This window comes from Eucyclogobius newberryi, unplaced genomic scaffold (assembly GCF_026437365.1).
Source record: "Eucyclogobius newberryi isolate DKJ021-1_F unplaced genomic scaffold, fEucNew1.0.hap1 SCAF_4, whole genome shotgun sequence".
In the NCBI taxonomy this organism is placed as follows: Eukaryota; Metazoa; Chordata; class Actinopteri; order Gobiiformes; family Gobiidae; genus Eucyclogobius; species Eucyclogobius newberryi.
In genome coordinates, this window is record NW_027316056.1 from 40,136,105 (window position 1) to 40,152,421 (window position 16,317).

At 46.9% G+C, this 16,317-nt stretch overlaps 1 protein-coding gene across 1 annotated transcript; it reads left to right on the plus strand.

Annotated features, from left to right (window-relative positions):
• The first annotated feature begins 1,858 nt into the window (after window positions 1-1,858).
• Window positions 1,859-3,508, plus strand: LOC140377545 (E3 ubiquitin-protein ligase TRIM21-like). The gene has a single exon (XM_072462986.1). It carries the CDS (start codon window positions 1,859-1,861, stop codon window positions 3,485-3,487), a length of 1,629 nt encoding a protein of 542 aa, XP_072319087.1. The 3' UTR covers window positions 3,488-3,508.
• The last annotated feature ends 12,809 nt before the right edge of the window (window positions 3,509-16,317 follow it).

Here is a 16,317-nt window from a genome sequence, read left to right on the forward strand (position 1 = left end):
GTATGTATATATGTATGTATGTATGTATGTAAGTATGTATGTGTGTGTGTGTGTGTGTGTGTGTGTGTGTGTGTGTGTGTATGTATGTATGTATGTATGTATGTAAGTATGTATGTATGTATGTATGTAAGTATGTATGTATGTATGTATGTATGTAAGTATGTATGTATGTATGTAAGTATGTATGTATGTATGTATGTATGTAAGTATGTATGTGTGTGTGTGTGTGTGTGTGTGTGTGTGTGTGTGTGTGTGTATGTATGTATGTATGTAAGTATGTATGTATGTATGTATGTATGTAAGTATGTATGTATATATGTATGTATGTATGTATGTATGTAAGTATGTATGTATATATGTATGTATGTATGTATGTAAGTATGTATGTGTGTGTGTGTGTGTGTGTGTGTGTGTGTGTGTATGTATGTATGTATGTAAGTATGTATGTATGTATGTATGTAAGTATGTATGTATATATGTATGTATGTATGTATGTAAGTATGTATGTATGTATGTATGTATGTATGTAAGTATGTATGTGTGTGTGTGTGTGTGTGTGTGTGTGTATGTATGTATGTAAGTATGTATGTATGTATGTATGTATGTAAGTATGTATGTATATATGTATGTATGTATGTATGTATGTATGTATGTAAGTATGTATGTATGTATGTATGTAAGTATGTATGTAAGTATGTATGTATGTATGTAAGTATGTAAGTATGTAAGTATGTAAGTATGTATGTATGTATGTAAGTATGTATGTATGTATGTATGTATGTATGTATGTAAGTATGTATGTATGTAAGTATGTATGTATGTATATAAGTATGTATGTATGTATGTATGTAAGTATGTATGTAAGTATGTATGTATGTATGTAAGTATGTATGTATGTATGTATGTAAGTATGTATGTATGTATGTATGTATGTAAGTATGTATGTATGTATGTATGTATGTATGTGTATATATATATATACTGTATATATATATATTATATATATTATCTCAGATTCTGAAAGTGTAAATTCAAAGCTGAAATTGTATTTTCACGTTAACAGATGACATCTCTACCATCCAGAAGTCGGAGTTGAATTTAAAAATAAAAATGTATGTGAATAATTTTCTTGGATTCTTAGAATAAAGGCCCTGCTACCACCTCTCTTCATTATCTACATCATTATAGTTATCACTTTTATTAATTTGCCCACGCTTTTATTTTAAATGTACTTTTGATTCAGCACCAGGGGGATTAGTTAACGTTTGATTTAGCAATTCGGGGGCGGAGCTAACAAAAACCCGGAGCTAACAGCTTAGCCCCCGGCTTAGCCTAGCCGGAGGCAAAAGCCGGCAATAAGTGACAATAAAATCATGAAAACTAACGCCAAACCACCATAAAACACACCCCGCACGACCCACACAACCCACAGGTCGAGAAATACAGAACAACACCGAAAAATAAGCCGCAGAGAGGCCAATAATATGGCGCTAGCCTAGCCTAGCTCCCAACTTAGCTCCAGCTAAGGGTCCAACTGACCTGGGTTAGAAGACTATGTATCGTTTTAGCATGTAGCAGGGACTCTTGTGACTACTTACGCCAGGCACTTTCTTTTCATCTGCTTTTGGGTGGAAGCAGAAGAATACCTCCGTAGCTCTGGATAAAGTTTGTTGCTACACGAATCTCCCAAGGAGAGAGTAATTATTTCTTCTTGTAGTCGAATATGTCGGTTTAATCCCTCATTACTCTACTCTTGCAGTCGAAGTTACAGATTTTCTCCATTTTGTCTGATAGCGTTGATGAGTGATGATGATGATTATAGTAACTAACTCTGTGACGTTGACCTTGTGTTTCAGAGATGTCCTCCACGAGTGAAAGGAGCTCTGAGGAGACGTTCTTGTGCTCCATCTGTCTGGAGGTCTTCTCTGAGCCAGTGTCCACTCCATGTGGACACAACTTCTGCAAACGCTGCCTCTGTCAGGCCTGGGCCCCTGAAGGGCCCTGCACATGTCCTCTGTGTAAGAAGAGGTATGACAGAGAACCTGAGCTCAGTGTAAACACTTTGATCTCAGAGATAGTTTCTCAGTTTAAACTAGAGGCTAAAAAGTCAGAGCCGCAAGAGTCCAAACCTGGAGAGGTGTCATGTGACTTCTGCTCTGAGCCCAAGCTGAAGGCCCTGAAGTCCTGCCTGGTCTGTCTGTCCTCGTTCTGTGAGACCCACCTCCAGCCTCATCTCACAGTCTCTGGACTGAAAACACACCAGCTGATGGAGCCTGTGGAGAACCTGGAAGACAGGATGTGTCCCACACACCAGCGCCCCCTGGAGCTCTTCTGTAGAACTGATGAGAAGATCGTGTGCATCACATGCTCTGTTCTAGAGCACAAGAACCATGAGTTAGTGTCTCTGGAGGAGGCGTGTGAGGCGTGTTCTTCTTCTCTGCTGCACACTCAGGCTCAGAGGCAGCAGATGGTGGAGCAGAGGAGGCTGAAGGTCCAGGAGATCCAGCGCTGTGTGGAGCTCATTGACACAGAGTTTGACAGAGAGAGATCTGTGGGGCTGCAGGTCTTCTCTGACCTCATGCAGTCTGTTCAGAGGCGTCTGGACCAGTTCTTAGAGGAGCTGCAGGAGAAGCAGAGCCGGAGCCACAAACGAGCCCAGGAGCTGGTGCAGCAGCTGGAACAGGAGATCTGTGAGCTGGAGAAGAGCATCACTGAGGCAGAGCGGCTCTCACAGGCTCATGACCCTCTCCACTTTCTACAGCGCTGCCCTGCACTCACGCCCCCTGCTGGGCTGAAGGAGTGGAGCAGAGTGAGCTTTGAGCCGGACACGTGTGAGGGCAGCACGGCCCGGGCTCTGACCGAGCTGGACAAAAGTCTCTCTGAGGGGTTTGACCAAGCGTTTAAACAACTGCCTTCAAGATTAGAACTACTGAGAGTGCAGCAGTTTGTGGTGGACGTCACTCTGGATCCAGACACTGCTCAACATCATCTCGTTCTGTCTGAAGATCTCAAACAGGTTCATCACACTTATGTGAGGAGGGAGCTCCCAGATTCTCCTCTGAGGTTTGATACTCGTCCTAATGTTCTGGGAAAGCAGAGTTTCTCCTCAGGCAGGTTTTACTTTGAGGTTCAGGTCAAAGGGAAAACAGAGTGGGATTTAGGAGTGGCCCAAGAGTCCATCAACAGGAGGGGTGGAAACCCTCTGAGTCCTAAACATGGATTCTGGTGTATTACGTTGAGAAACAAAGATCAGTACTTTGCTTGTAAAAAACCTTCTGTCCGTTTGTCTGTGCAGCGAGCTCCTCAGAAGGTCGGGGTGTTTGTGGACTATGGTGAGGGTCTGGTCTCCTTTTATGATGCAGATTCTGCAGATCTTCTCTTCTCCTTCAGTGGCTGCTGCTTCAGGGAGAAACTGTTTCCATTTTTCAGTCCCAGTTTAAATGATGGAGGTTCAAACTCTGCTCCTCTGGTCCTCACTGCAGTTTAGACTTTCAGAGGTCAAAGTGACTAAGAATCAGGAAGTGTCTCAAACTTGTAAATAAAGCAATAAAGGTGAATTTACTGTTCAGTGGCTAATTATCTTTGTCTGGATCTCTGTCAATGCAAATAAACACTTTATGTGGACTCGGCCATGGCAGCGCGTGTGTGTTGGCATCAGAGCTAACAGTAGCTAACGGAAATAAACAGAAGATAACAGACGATAGTGGAAATTACAATATGCTAATGGAAGGTAACAGAAGCTAACGGAAACTAATGGAAAGTAACAGACACTAATAGAAGCTAACGGAAGCTAACAGACTCTAATGGAATATAACGAAACAAAACCAACGGAATCTGACACAAGCTAAAATATGCTAACAGAAGCCAACACTCTAGACACAGGTCCGATTACTAACATAATAAATGCCACCTTTAGACAAACATTGTGACCATCAGTCATTTTGTTCAACTTCTCACACAAAGCTGTAAACTGAATTCAACCATATTTAGATCAGAACACAAGCAGTCAGAGTAAGAAATATGCCGTCATCCCATCTGGCATGTAATGTTGGTGTTCCCCAGGGCTCAATCCTGGGGCCGCTCTTATTCAGCCTGTACATCAATGACATGCCATCTCTGTGTTCTGGATGTGATATGCAAATGTACGCACACGACACTGTTGTCTACATACACGGGGAAGATAAGGAAGACATTCTGAAATGATAGCGTATGTATACATATTTCATTTTTTTTTTATTCTTGCCTGCATTTAAATGTAAAAAAACAGATGTAGAGGATGTTTGTTCCTCACAAAACGAACTTAAAATTATTCCAATCCTGATGTATACGTTGCAGGTGAGAAGATAAATATAGTGACTCAATATAATATTTAGGAATTATTCTAGATTTTAAGGATTTGTAAAGACACAAGTACAGAAAGTTACCGTAAAGCTAAATTTAGCAAATTCTAGGTATATTATTAGGCACAGTCTAAACCAAGAAGCTGCCAAACTATTTTTCAATGCAATGATGGTTGTCAGGGACGACGGGGTCTGTGTGTGCAGTGATTCTCCACACGACGCTGATGGAAGGGTTAAAGGGGGAGACAAACGGGCGAGTCTCAGATGGACTGGGTCAAACTGGTGGCAAAGGTAAACATGAAATGAAGCGTGAGAGAGAGAGGTGCGAAAACGAGGCGAGAGGTGAAGAGTAAACACAGCTGAGGCTCTGCTCCACCTGCTGATGTCACGAGGTGGGGCACGTTACTGTTCTTAACCTCATTTGTTAACCTCACACATCCTCGTACACCTCTGCGTGATCTGGATATTCATTATTCATTAACAAGAGCAGATAATTGAGCTCATTCGTCATAATTAGAGTTGAATGCGTAAAAACCCACACGCAGCAGCTTTATGTGTTTGTGTTATAAATGTGTTTGTGTTATAAATGTTTGTGTGTGTGTGTGTGTGTGTGTATGTGTGTGTATGAGAGAGAGTGTGTGTGTGTGTCTGTGTGTGTTTGTTTGTGTGTGTGTGTGTGTGTTTGTGTTTGTTTGTGTCTGTGTCTGTGTGTGTGTGTGTGAGTGAGAGAGAGAGTGTGTTTGTGTGTGTGTGTCTGTGTGTGTTTGTGTGTGTGTGTGTGTGTCTGTGTTTGTCTGTGTTTGTGTGTGTGTGTGTGTGTGTGTGTGTGTATGTGTGTGTATGAGAGAGAGTGTGTGTGTGTGTCTGTGTGTGTGTGTGTTTGTGTTTGTGTGTGTCTGTGTGTGTGTGTGTGTGTGTGTGTGTGTGTCTGTGCGTGTGTGTGTTTGTGTGTCTGTGTGTGAGAGAGAGTGTTTGTTTGTGTCTGTGTCTGTGTGTGTCTGGGTGTGTGTGTGTGTGTGTGTGTGTGTCTGTGTTTGTGTGTGTGTGTGTGTGTGTGTGTGTCTGGGTGTGTGTGTGTGTGTGTGTCTGTGTGTTTGTGTGTCTGTGTGTGTGTCTGTGTGTGTGTGTGTCTGTGTTTGTGTGTGTGTGTGTGTGTCTGTGTGTGTGTGTGTCTGTGTGTGTGTGTGTCTGTGTGTGTGTGTGTCTGACCTTAGGTCTACAGTTACAGAAAAGAGCTCGTGTTGTGTGACGACATAAATAGAGAGATTTCTTTTAAAAAACTCTAACATTTGAGTTTTTCCACTTTTCTTCACAAAATGACGTTCACCTCGAGGTCGATCTCCTCAAACTCAACCTGATCAAACATGATCCCTCCAGTTGGTAAATTGTCCCAAAAAAAAATATTATTATTATTATTGCTGTTTATATTTTATTATTTTTTTATAATTACAATTATTACTATTGTATTTATTTTATTATTATCATTATTATATTTTTCTGTATTACTATTATTATAATAATTGTTATATTAATAATTATTAGTATCATCATTATTATTTTATTATTATTATATTTTTCTATTTTACTATTATTATTATTATTATAAAATTATAATTTTAATATTTTGTATTATTACGATATTATTATTATTATTATTACTATCATTATTATTATTATTATTATTATTATTATCATAATTATTATTTTTATTAGTATCATAATTATTATTTTATTATTATTATCATATTTTTCTATTTTACTATTATTGTTATCATTATTGTTATTATTATTATTATTATTATTGTGTATTATTATTATTAGAAGCAGTTCTGACCTGTCCGTCATGTGCGAGCGGCTCCAGTGGGACTCTGACTCTCGGCCCACTCGGCTCCACGTTCTCCCCCGTGTGAGCGCTCCAAACACGGGTTAACCTTGGACCAGCGAGGGCGGGGCCGGCGGGCGGGACCTCCGGCCGGGGGGACGCTGAAACGGGGCCAGTGCTCGTCCTCCGAGCGGCGCCGGGCCATCCTCAATCCATCGGCGTCACCGCGTTTGCAGCTGAACAAGTCGCGGGATGTTCGCGGCGTGCGACTCTGGAAAGACGAGACTCCCGCGCCACGCTCCTGACCAAGTGTCTAAGTCAGACACGACCGGGCGGAGCAAAGGTGTTCGGGAGGAGTTTGTCAAAATGAAACGGTCGGTTTTGAGGCGGGAAAAAGACGTTCGAAGTTGCGATCCAGGAGGAGGAGGTGTCGGCGAGGAGCAGAGCGGAGGAGATCCTCAGGAGGTGTCGGGCGAGGAGCAGAGCGGAGGAGATCCTCAGGAGGTGTCGGGCGAGGAGCAGAGCGGAGGAGATCCTCAGGAGGTGTCGGGCGAGGAGCAGAGCGGAGGAGATCCTCAGGAGGTGTCGGGCGAGGAGCAGAGCGGAGGAGATCCTCAGGAGGTGTCGGACGAGGAGGAGCAGAGGAGATCCTCAGGAGGTGTCGGGCGAGGAGGAGCAGAGGAGATCCTCAGGAGGTGTCGGGCGAGGAGGAGCAGAGGAGATCCTCAGGAGGTGTCGGGCGAGGAGGAGCAGAGCGGAGGAGATCCTCAGGAGGTTTTCTTTTTCAACTCTCGGTCAAAGCAAGACTTTGTGACAAGGTGAATCGTTTCGCTTGGAGGTGGAGGACGAGTTCAAAGTCCCGGTGGTGGTCTCGCTCCCGGTTCTGTCCCGGTTCTGTCCCGGTTCCGTCCCGGTTCGTCCCAGCAGGAACTCCGAGGCAAAAAGAGGCGCGACGACCGAAAAAGGCGTCGTTTGGAGGCGCGTGATCTGTTGCCGTGGGAGTCCTGGTCCCGTTTGGGGGGGAGCGAGGCGACCGGTCGGGACGCGGCAGACGCTCCGCTGTCGGTCCGATCCGGAGGAGACGAGGAGCTGAAGACGAGGAGCTGGAGACGAGGAGCTGGAGACGAGGAGCTGGAGACGTCCGCTCCCAAACCTGGAACGGGAGTTTGTGTTTGTGACGCCGGAGCCGGAGCTGAAGGACAAGTTCAGAACAAACTCCTCCTCCTCCTACTACAGCCCCTCCCTCTCACTCCGCTCGCCCTCTCTCACTCCCTCTCTCTCTCCCTCGCTCCCTCGTCCCTCGGAGCGCCGGAGGGACGACGGAGGGACGACGGAGGGAAAGGTGCAGCGCGGGACAGTTTTGGAGACGGATCCAGTTGCAATTTTACCGCCCGGGATCGGGATTTGATTTACGAGGCGATAAAACACGGAGTTGAGTTCCGAGCGCTGGATTCGAGAAGGAGTTTGGAGGTCGTTTGAGGCGATGAGAGTGAAAGTGTTAAAAACCCGGCGGCCGGAGGAGGAAGACGAGCCAAAAAGAGCCACTTAAAGACAGCGGTGAAAATACATATTCAGAATACTAATGATCGTGAGTGTTTTCTGGTGCAGATCCTCTTCCTTTAGGGGCTTTTCAGGACCTATGCTCAGGACTGAAGGAACGCAGCACGTGCCATTTTGTCTCCTTTAATTTGGGAAAAGGTTCTTTTCTAAAAACAAAACGACAAAATGAACAGTTTAGTAACAACTCAACTAAAAATGAAACTAAAAATAAACTTTATTGTGTAAAATCTGCATAAACTTCCAACTTTTCTCCACAAATAGCTTCTGGAGCCCCCTACAGGACAGAGCGGGTATTACACCCTACAACACATTATAGATCATTATGATATGTATTATTATTATTATGATATGTATATTATTATTATTATTATGATATGTATTATTATTATTATTATGATATGTATTATTATTATTATTATTATGATATGTATTATTATTATTGTTATATATTATTATTATTATTATGATATATTATTATTATTATTATTATTATTATGATATGTATTATTATTATTATGATATATATAATTAGGCCCGAGCGCCACAAGCTGGCGAGAGGCCTATTAATCTCGTAAGGCCGTGCGAAGCACGGCTGCGAAAGAGCGGCCGTAGTGTGCACGAAATCGAGCGCGAAGCGCTCGCCCACTTCCAAACACTCACTAACGCACTCCTCCACTCATGCACGCCCCGTGCAGACTAATTAGTAGTAGGAAAATTGAACATTACCGTTGTAAACGGGCGAAGCCCGTGCAAAAGTGCGCACTAAACGAGCACTTTACATTGGGATGACGACCAAAGTGCTCGTTTGCCCTAAGTAGCTCACGAATACGTTCCCCATCTCTTGCATGTTCCGTGCAGATAAACATGTAATGCAAAAATTGAACATTATTACTGTTTAGAGGGCCAAAAACACAAAGTGGGCGGAGCCCACTCAAAATTAACGAAAGTACCCGTCAGTGACCAGGGACCCACACCATGAGGTAGGAAAGCGCGAGCGCTTTCCGAAAATGTATAGTTTATGATATTTGAAAAATGGGAAACATTGTTTTCAGCAGCGTCTGCGGCCTCTGCAGCGTCTGCGGCGTCTGCGGCCTCTGCAGCGTCTGCGGCGTCTGCGGCGTCTGCGGCCTCTGCGGCGTCTGCGGCCTCTGCGGCGTCTGCGGCAGCGTCTGCAGCGTCTGCGGCCTCTGCAGCGTCTGCGGCGTCTGCGGCGTCTGCGGCGTCTGCAGCGTCTGCAGCGTCTGCAGCCTCTGCAGCCTCTGCAGCGTCTGCAGCGTCTGCGGCGTCTGCAGCGTCTGCAGCCTCTGCAGCAGCCTCTGCAGCCTCTGCAGCCTCTGCAGCGTCTGCAGCGTCTGCAGCCTCTGCAGCCTCTGCAGCCTCTGCAGCCTCTGCAGCAGCCTCTGCAGCCTCTGCAGCGTCTGCAGCCTCTGCAGCCTCTGCAGCAGCCTCTGCAGCCTCTGCAGCGTCTGCAGCGTCTGCAGTGATGCGGTCGCTGCATCAGACTGTGGAGGTGAAGAAGGATCGGCCATTATTTGTAAGAGAAAAACAGACTAAAATGAATGACTCATGTTTGTTATCGATGTCATGTCTAGAAGCTCGTTTTTGGGTTGGATGTCGTTGCTTCAGGAAGTTAAGGACGGAGCAGATGGTTTCGGGACGTCCTGTTGCGCCCTCTGCTGGCCAAAGTAGCACAGTCCACGTTTTCCCCTCCCAGAATGTTGTGCACCACATTGTTCCAAACTCTGTTCCCTAAAGTCAACTCTTGTATTTGGCTCTGCGTCGCTGGAGGTCGTGGTCCTCTGCACGAGTCCTTCCTCCTCCAAGAAGCGGATCAGTTCCTGCGCCGTCAGCCGCTGGAACTCGAGAACCACCTCCACGACCTCGGGAGACCTGCCAGATGCTGAGGCAGTTTCCCGGGCGCATGTTTTCCTCCATGAAGTGAAAGCAGATTCAAGCCAGATGTTCCAGTTCCAGCAGAAGCTCCTGGACGCTCCTCCTGCTCAGGTCAGCAGCTCCTGGACGCTCGTCCTGCTCAGGTCAGAAGCTCCTGGACGCTCCTCCTGCTCAGGTCAGCAGCTCCTGGACGCTCCTCCTGCTCAGGTCAGCAGCTCTTAGACGCTCCTCCTGCTCAGGTCAGTAGCTCCTGGACGCTCCTCCTGCTCAGGTCAGCAGCTCCTGGACGCTCCTCCTGCTCAGGTCAGCAGCTCCTGGACGCTCCTCCTGCTCAGGTCAGCAGCTCCTGGACGCTCCTCCTGCTCAGGTCAGAGGAGTCACCAGGGACATGCTCTCAGGGGACAATCCATGCAACGTGTAACAAATATTTGACTGGGATCTTAGGACATGGACAGAGAAGATGGAGTGAGACTTCCACTTGTCCTCGTTGGTGAGTCTATCGCGGGTGTGAGAGCTGTGGAGGTCAGGACATCGTAAAGACTCTCGCAGGTGGAGAGTTCCTCAGTTCCTCAGTGAGTCGAGGACGGATCTGGGGCTGGAACGTCCCCCCCAGATGTAAAAGCAGAGGTACAATCCACGTTTATACTTCTGGACGCTGAGTGAGTTTTACTGTAACTCGCCTGAAGAACCTGCTGCAGAGACAAAGAACGACTGGACCAGGAACCAGGAACCCTTAACTTTGAGCTGAGCGATTTCACGTCTCGTTAATCACACGTTTATGACTCGTCTGTGGGTCGCTGGGTTTAAGCGTGTTCCTCTGTCAAACTGAAGAAGAACTATGACCGGTTCACATGCAAGAACTATGACCGCTTCACATGCAAGAACTATGACCGGTTCACATGCAAGAACTATGACCAGTTCACATGCAAGAACTATGACCGGTTCACATGCAAGAACTATGACCAGTTCACATGCAAGAACTATGACCGGTTCACATGCAAGAACTATGACCGGTTCACATGCAAGAACTATGACCAGTTCACATGCAAGAACTATGACCAGTTCACATGCGAACTATGACCGGTTCACATACAAGAACTATGACCGCTTCACATACAAGAACTATGACCGGTTCACATGCAAGAACTATGACCAGTTCACATGCGAACTATGACCGGTTCACATACAAGAACTATGACCGCTTCACATGCAAGAACTATGACCGCTTCACATACAAGAACTATGACCGCTTCACATACAAGAACTATGACCAGTTCACATGCAAGAACTATGACCAGTTCACATGCAAGAACTATGACCAGTTCACATGCGAACTATGACCGGTTCACATACAAGAACTATGACCGCTTCACATACAAGAACTATGACCGGTTCACATGCAAGAACTATGACCAGTTCACATGCGAACTATGACCGGTTCACATACAAGAACTATGACCGCTTCACATGCAAGAACTATGACCGCTTCACATACAAGAACTATGACCGCTTCACATACAAGAACTATGACCAGTTCACATGCAAGAACTATGACCAAAAGACTTTACCTCACATGTGTGTACTTTACATAAAGTGTGTGTACTTTACCTCACACGCCTGTACTTTACCACACATGTGTGTACTTTACCTCACATGTGTGTACTTTACATCACGTGTTTGTACTTTACCTCACAAGTGTGTACTTTACCTCACGTGTGTGTACTTTACCTCACTCGTGTGTACTTTACCTCACGTGTGTGTACTTTACCTCACATGTGTGTACTTTACCTCACATGTGTGTACTTTACCTCACACGCCTGTACTTTACCACACATGTGTGTACTTTACCTAACATGTGTGTACTTTACATCACGTGTTTGTACTTTACCTCACAAGTGTGTACTTTACCTCACGTGTGTGTACTTTACCTCACTCGTGTGTACTTTACCTCACGTGTGTGTACTTTACCTCACATGTGTGTACTTTACCTCACATGTGTGTACTTTACCTCACACGCCTGTACTTTACCTCACATGTGTGTACTTTACCTCACATGTGTGTACTTTACCTCACACGCCTGTACTTTACCTCACACGTGTGTACTTTATCTCACATATGTGTACTTTACATCACGTGTTTGTACTTTATCTCACGTGTGTACTTTACCTCACATGTGTGTACTTTACATCACGTGTTTGTACTTTACCTCACATGTGTGTACTTTACCTCACACGCCTGTACTTTACCTCACATATGTGTACTTTACCTCACATGTGTGTACTTTATCTCACACGTGTGTACTTTACCTCACACGTGTGTACTTTATCTCACATGTGTGTACTTTACCTCACACGTGTGTACTTTATCTCACATGTGTGTACTTTACCTCACACGTGTGTACTTTACCTCACATGTGTGTACTTTACCTCACATGTGTATACTTTACCTCACACGTGTGTACTTTACATCACGTGTGTACTTTACATCACGTGTGTGTACTTTACCTCACACGTGTGTACTTTACATCACGTGTGTACTTTACCTCACACGTGTGTACTTTACCTCACATGTGTGTACTTTACCTCACACGTGTGTACTTTACATCACGTGTGTACTTTACCTCACACGTGTGTACTTTACATCACGTGTGTACTTTACATCACGTGTGTACTTTACCTCACACGTGTGTACTTTACCTCACACGTGTGTACTTTACCTCACACGTGTGTACTTTACATCACGTGTGTACTTTACATCACGTGTGTACTTTACATCACGTGTGTACTTTACCCTACACGTGTGTACTTTACCTCACACGTGTGTACTTTACATCACGTGTGTACTTTACCCCACACGTGTGTACTTTACATCACGTGTGTACTTTACCCCACACGTGTGTACTTTACATCACGTGTGTACTTTACATCACGTGTGTACTTTACCTCACACGTGTGTACTTTACCTCACACGTGTGTACTTTACATCACGTGTGTACTTTACATCACGTGTGTACTTTACATCACGTGTGTACTTTACCCTACACGTGTGTACTTTACCTCACACGTGTGTACTTTACCTCACACGCGTGTACTTTACCTCACACGCGTGTACTTTACATCACGTGTGTACTTTACATCACGTGTGTACTTTACATCACGTGTGTACTTTACCTCACACGTGTGTACTTTACCTCACACGTGTGTACTTTACCTCACACGTGTGTACTTTACCTCACACGCGTGTACTTTACATCACGTGTGTACTTTACATCACGCGTGTACTTTACATCACGTGTGTACTTTACATCACGTGTGTACTTCATCTCACCTGTAACAAAAGGAGGTGTTCACGGAAGGGCACGCTGAAAAATGGGCTAATTTAGGACTAAAGTAGGCTACAGCTGCAAGGACAGACACCGAGAGGACAAAGAACAACACACGGGAACTACACACGGGAACTACACACGGGACAACACACAGGGACAACACACGGGACAACACACGGGACAACACACAGGGACAACACACGGGACAACACACAGGGACAACACACGGGACAACACACGGGACAACACAGGGACAACACACAGGGACAACACATGAGGACAACACACAGGGACAACACACAGGACAACACACTGGGACAACACATGAGGACAACACACAGGGACAACACACGGGACAACAGACGGGACAACACACGGGACAACACACAGGGACAACACATGAGGACAACACACAGGGACAACACACGGACAACACACAGGGACAACACAAGGGGACAACACATGGGGACAACACACGGGTACAACCCACAGGACAACACACAGGGACAACAGACGGGGACAACACACAGGGACAACACACAAGGACAACACACAGGAACAACACACGGGAACACACACAGGGACAACTCACGGGAACTACACACAGGGACAACACACAGGGACAACACACAGGGACAACACACAGGGACAACACACAGGGACAACACACGGGAACAACACACTGGGACAACACGAAGGGACAACACACAGGGACAACACGGGAACAACACACGGGAAAACACACGGGAACAACAGACGGGAACAACACACAGGGACAACACACAGGGACAACACACAGGGACACCACACGGGGACAACACACAGGGACACCACACGGGGACAACACACGGGGACAACACACGGGGACAACACACAGGAACAACACACAGGGACAACACACAGGGACAACACACGGGAACAACACACGGGGACAACACACAGGGACAACACACGGGGACAACACACAGGGACAACACATAGGGACAACACGAAGGGACAACACACAGGGACAACACATAGGGACAACACGAAGGGACAACACACAGGGACAACACACAGGGACAACACACGGGAACAACACACAGGGACAACACACAGGGACAACACACAGGGACACCACACGGGGACAACACACAGGGACACCACACGGGGACAACACACGGGGACAACACACGGGGACAACACACAGGAACAACACACAGGGACAACACACGGGGACAACACACGGGGACAACACATGGGGACAACACACGGGGACAACACACAGGGACAACACACAGGGACAACACACAGGGACAACACACAGGGACAACACACGGGAACAACACACGGGGACAACACACAGGGACAACACACGGGGACAACACACAGGGACAACACATAGGGACAACACGAAGGGACAACACACAGGGACAACACATAGGGACAACACGAAGGGACAACACACAGGGACAACACACAGGGACAACACACAGGGACAACACACAGGGACAACACATAGGGACAACACGAAGGGACAACACACAGGGACAACACACAGGGACAACACACGGGGACAACACACAGGGACAACACACAGGGACAACACACAGGGACACCACACGGGGACAACACACAGGGACACCACACGGGGACAACACACGGGGACAACACACGGGGACAACACACAGGAACAACACACAGGGACAACACACGGGGACAACACACGGGGACAACACATGGGGACAACACACGGGGACAACACACAGGGACAACACACAGGGACAACACACAGGGACAACACACAGGGACAACACACGGGAACAACACACGGGGACAACACACAGGGACAACACACGGGGACAACACATGGGGACAACACACGGGGACAACACACGGGGACAACACATGGGGACAACACACGGGGACAACACACAGGAACAACACACGGGGACAACACACAGGAACAACACACAGGAACAACACACAGGAACAACACACAGGGACAACACACGGGAACAACACACGGGGACAACACACAGGGACAACACACGGGGACAACACACAGGGACAACACATAGGGACAACACGAAGGGACAACACACAGGGACAACACATAGGGACAACACGAAGGGACAACACACAGGGACAACACACAGGGACAACACACAGGGACAACACACAGGGACAACACATAGGGACAACACGAAGGGACAACACACAGGGACAACACACAGGGACAACACACGGGGACAACACACAGGAACAACACACAAGGACAACACACATGGACAACACACGGGGACAACACACAGGAACAACACACGGGGACAACACACAGGAACAACACACAGGAACAACACACAGGAACAACACACGGGGACAACACACAGGAACAACACACAGGAACAACACACGGGAACAATACACAGGGACAACACACAGGAACAACACACGGGGACAACACACGGGAACAACACACGGGGACAACACACAGGGACAACACACAGGGACACCACACGGGGACAACACACAGGGACACCACACGGGAACAACACACAGGGACACCACACGGGAACAACAGACGGGGACAACACATGGGAACAACAGACGGGAACAACACACAGGGACACCACACGGGAACAACAGACGGGGACAACACACAGGAACAACACACAGGGACAACACACGGGGACAACACACAGGAACAACACACAGGGACAACACATGGGAACAACAGACGGGAACAACACACGGGGACAACACATGGGGACAACACACGGGGACAACACACAGGGACAATACACAGGGACAACACACAGGGACAACACACAGGGACACCACACAGGGACAACACACAGGGACAACACACAGGGACACCACACGGGGACAACACACAGGGACACCACACGGGGACAACACACAGGGACACCACACAGGGACACCACACAGGGACAACACACAGGGACAACACACAGGGACACCACACGGGGACAACACACAGGGACACCACACGGGGACAACACACAGGGACACCACACAGGGACACCACACAGGGACAACACACAGGGACACCACACGGGGACAACACACAGGGACACCACACAGGGACACCACACAGGGACAACACACAGGGACACCACACGGGGACAACACACAGGGACAACACACAGGGAACAATGCCCCAAGATTGTAACGTCGCCCTTCGAGGAAACTGCTGCTGTGATTTCGGGCATTTTTAACTCTATAAATCATCAGAGACGTTTCTTTATTCCCAGGGTAATTCCCGCTGCTGCCACTAGATGGAGCGCAAACACCAATCCAGATCAGGGAACGCCTCCAAGTTTTGTAATCTGCTTTATTCAGGCAAAAAAAAGACAATAGCAAAGCAGCAAAGA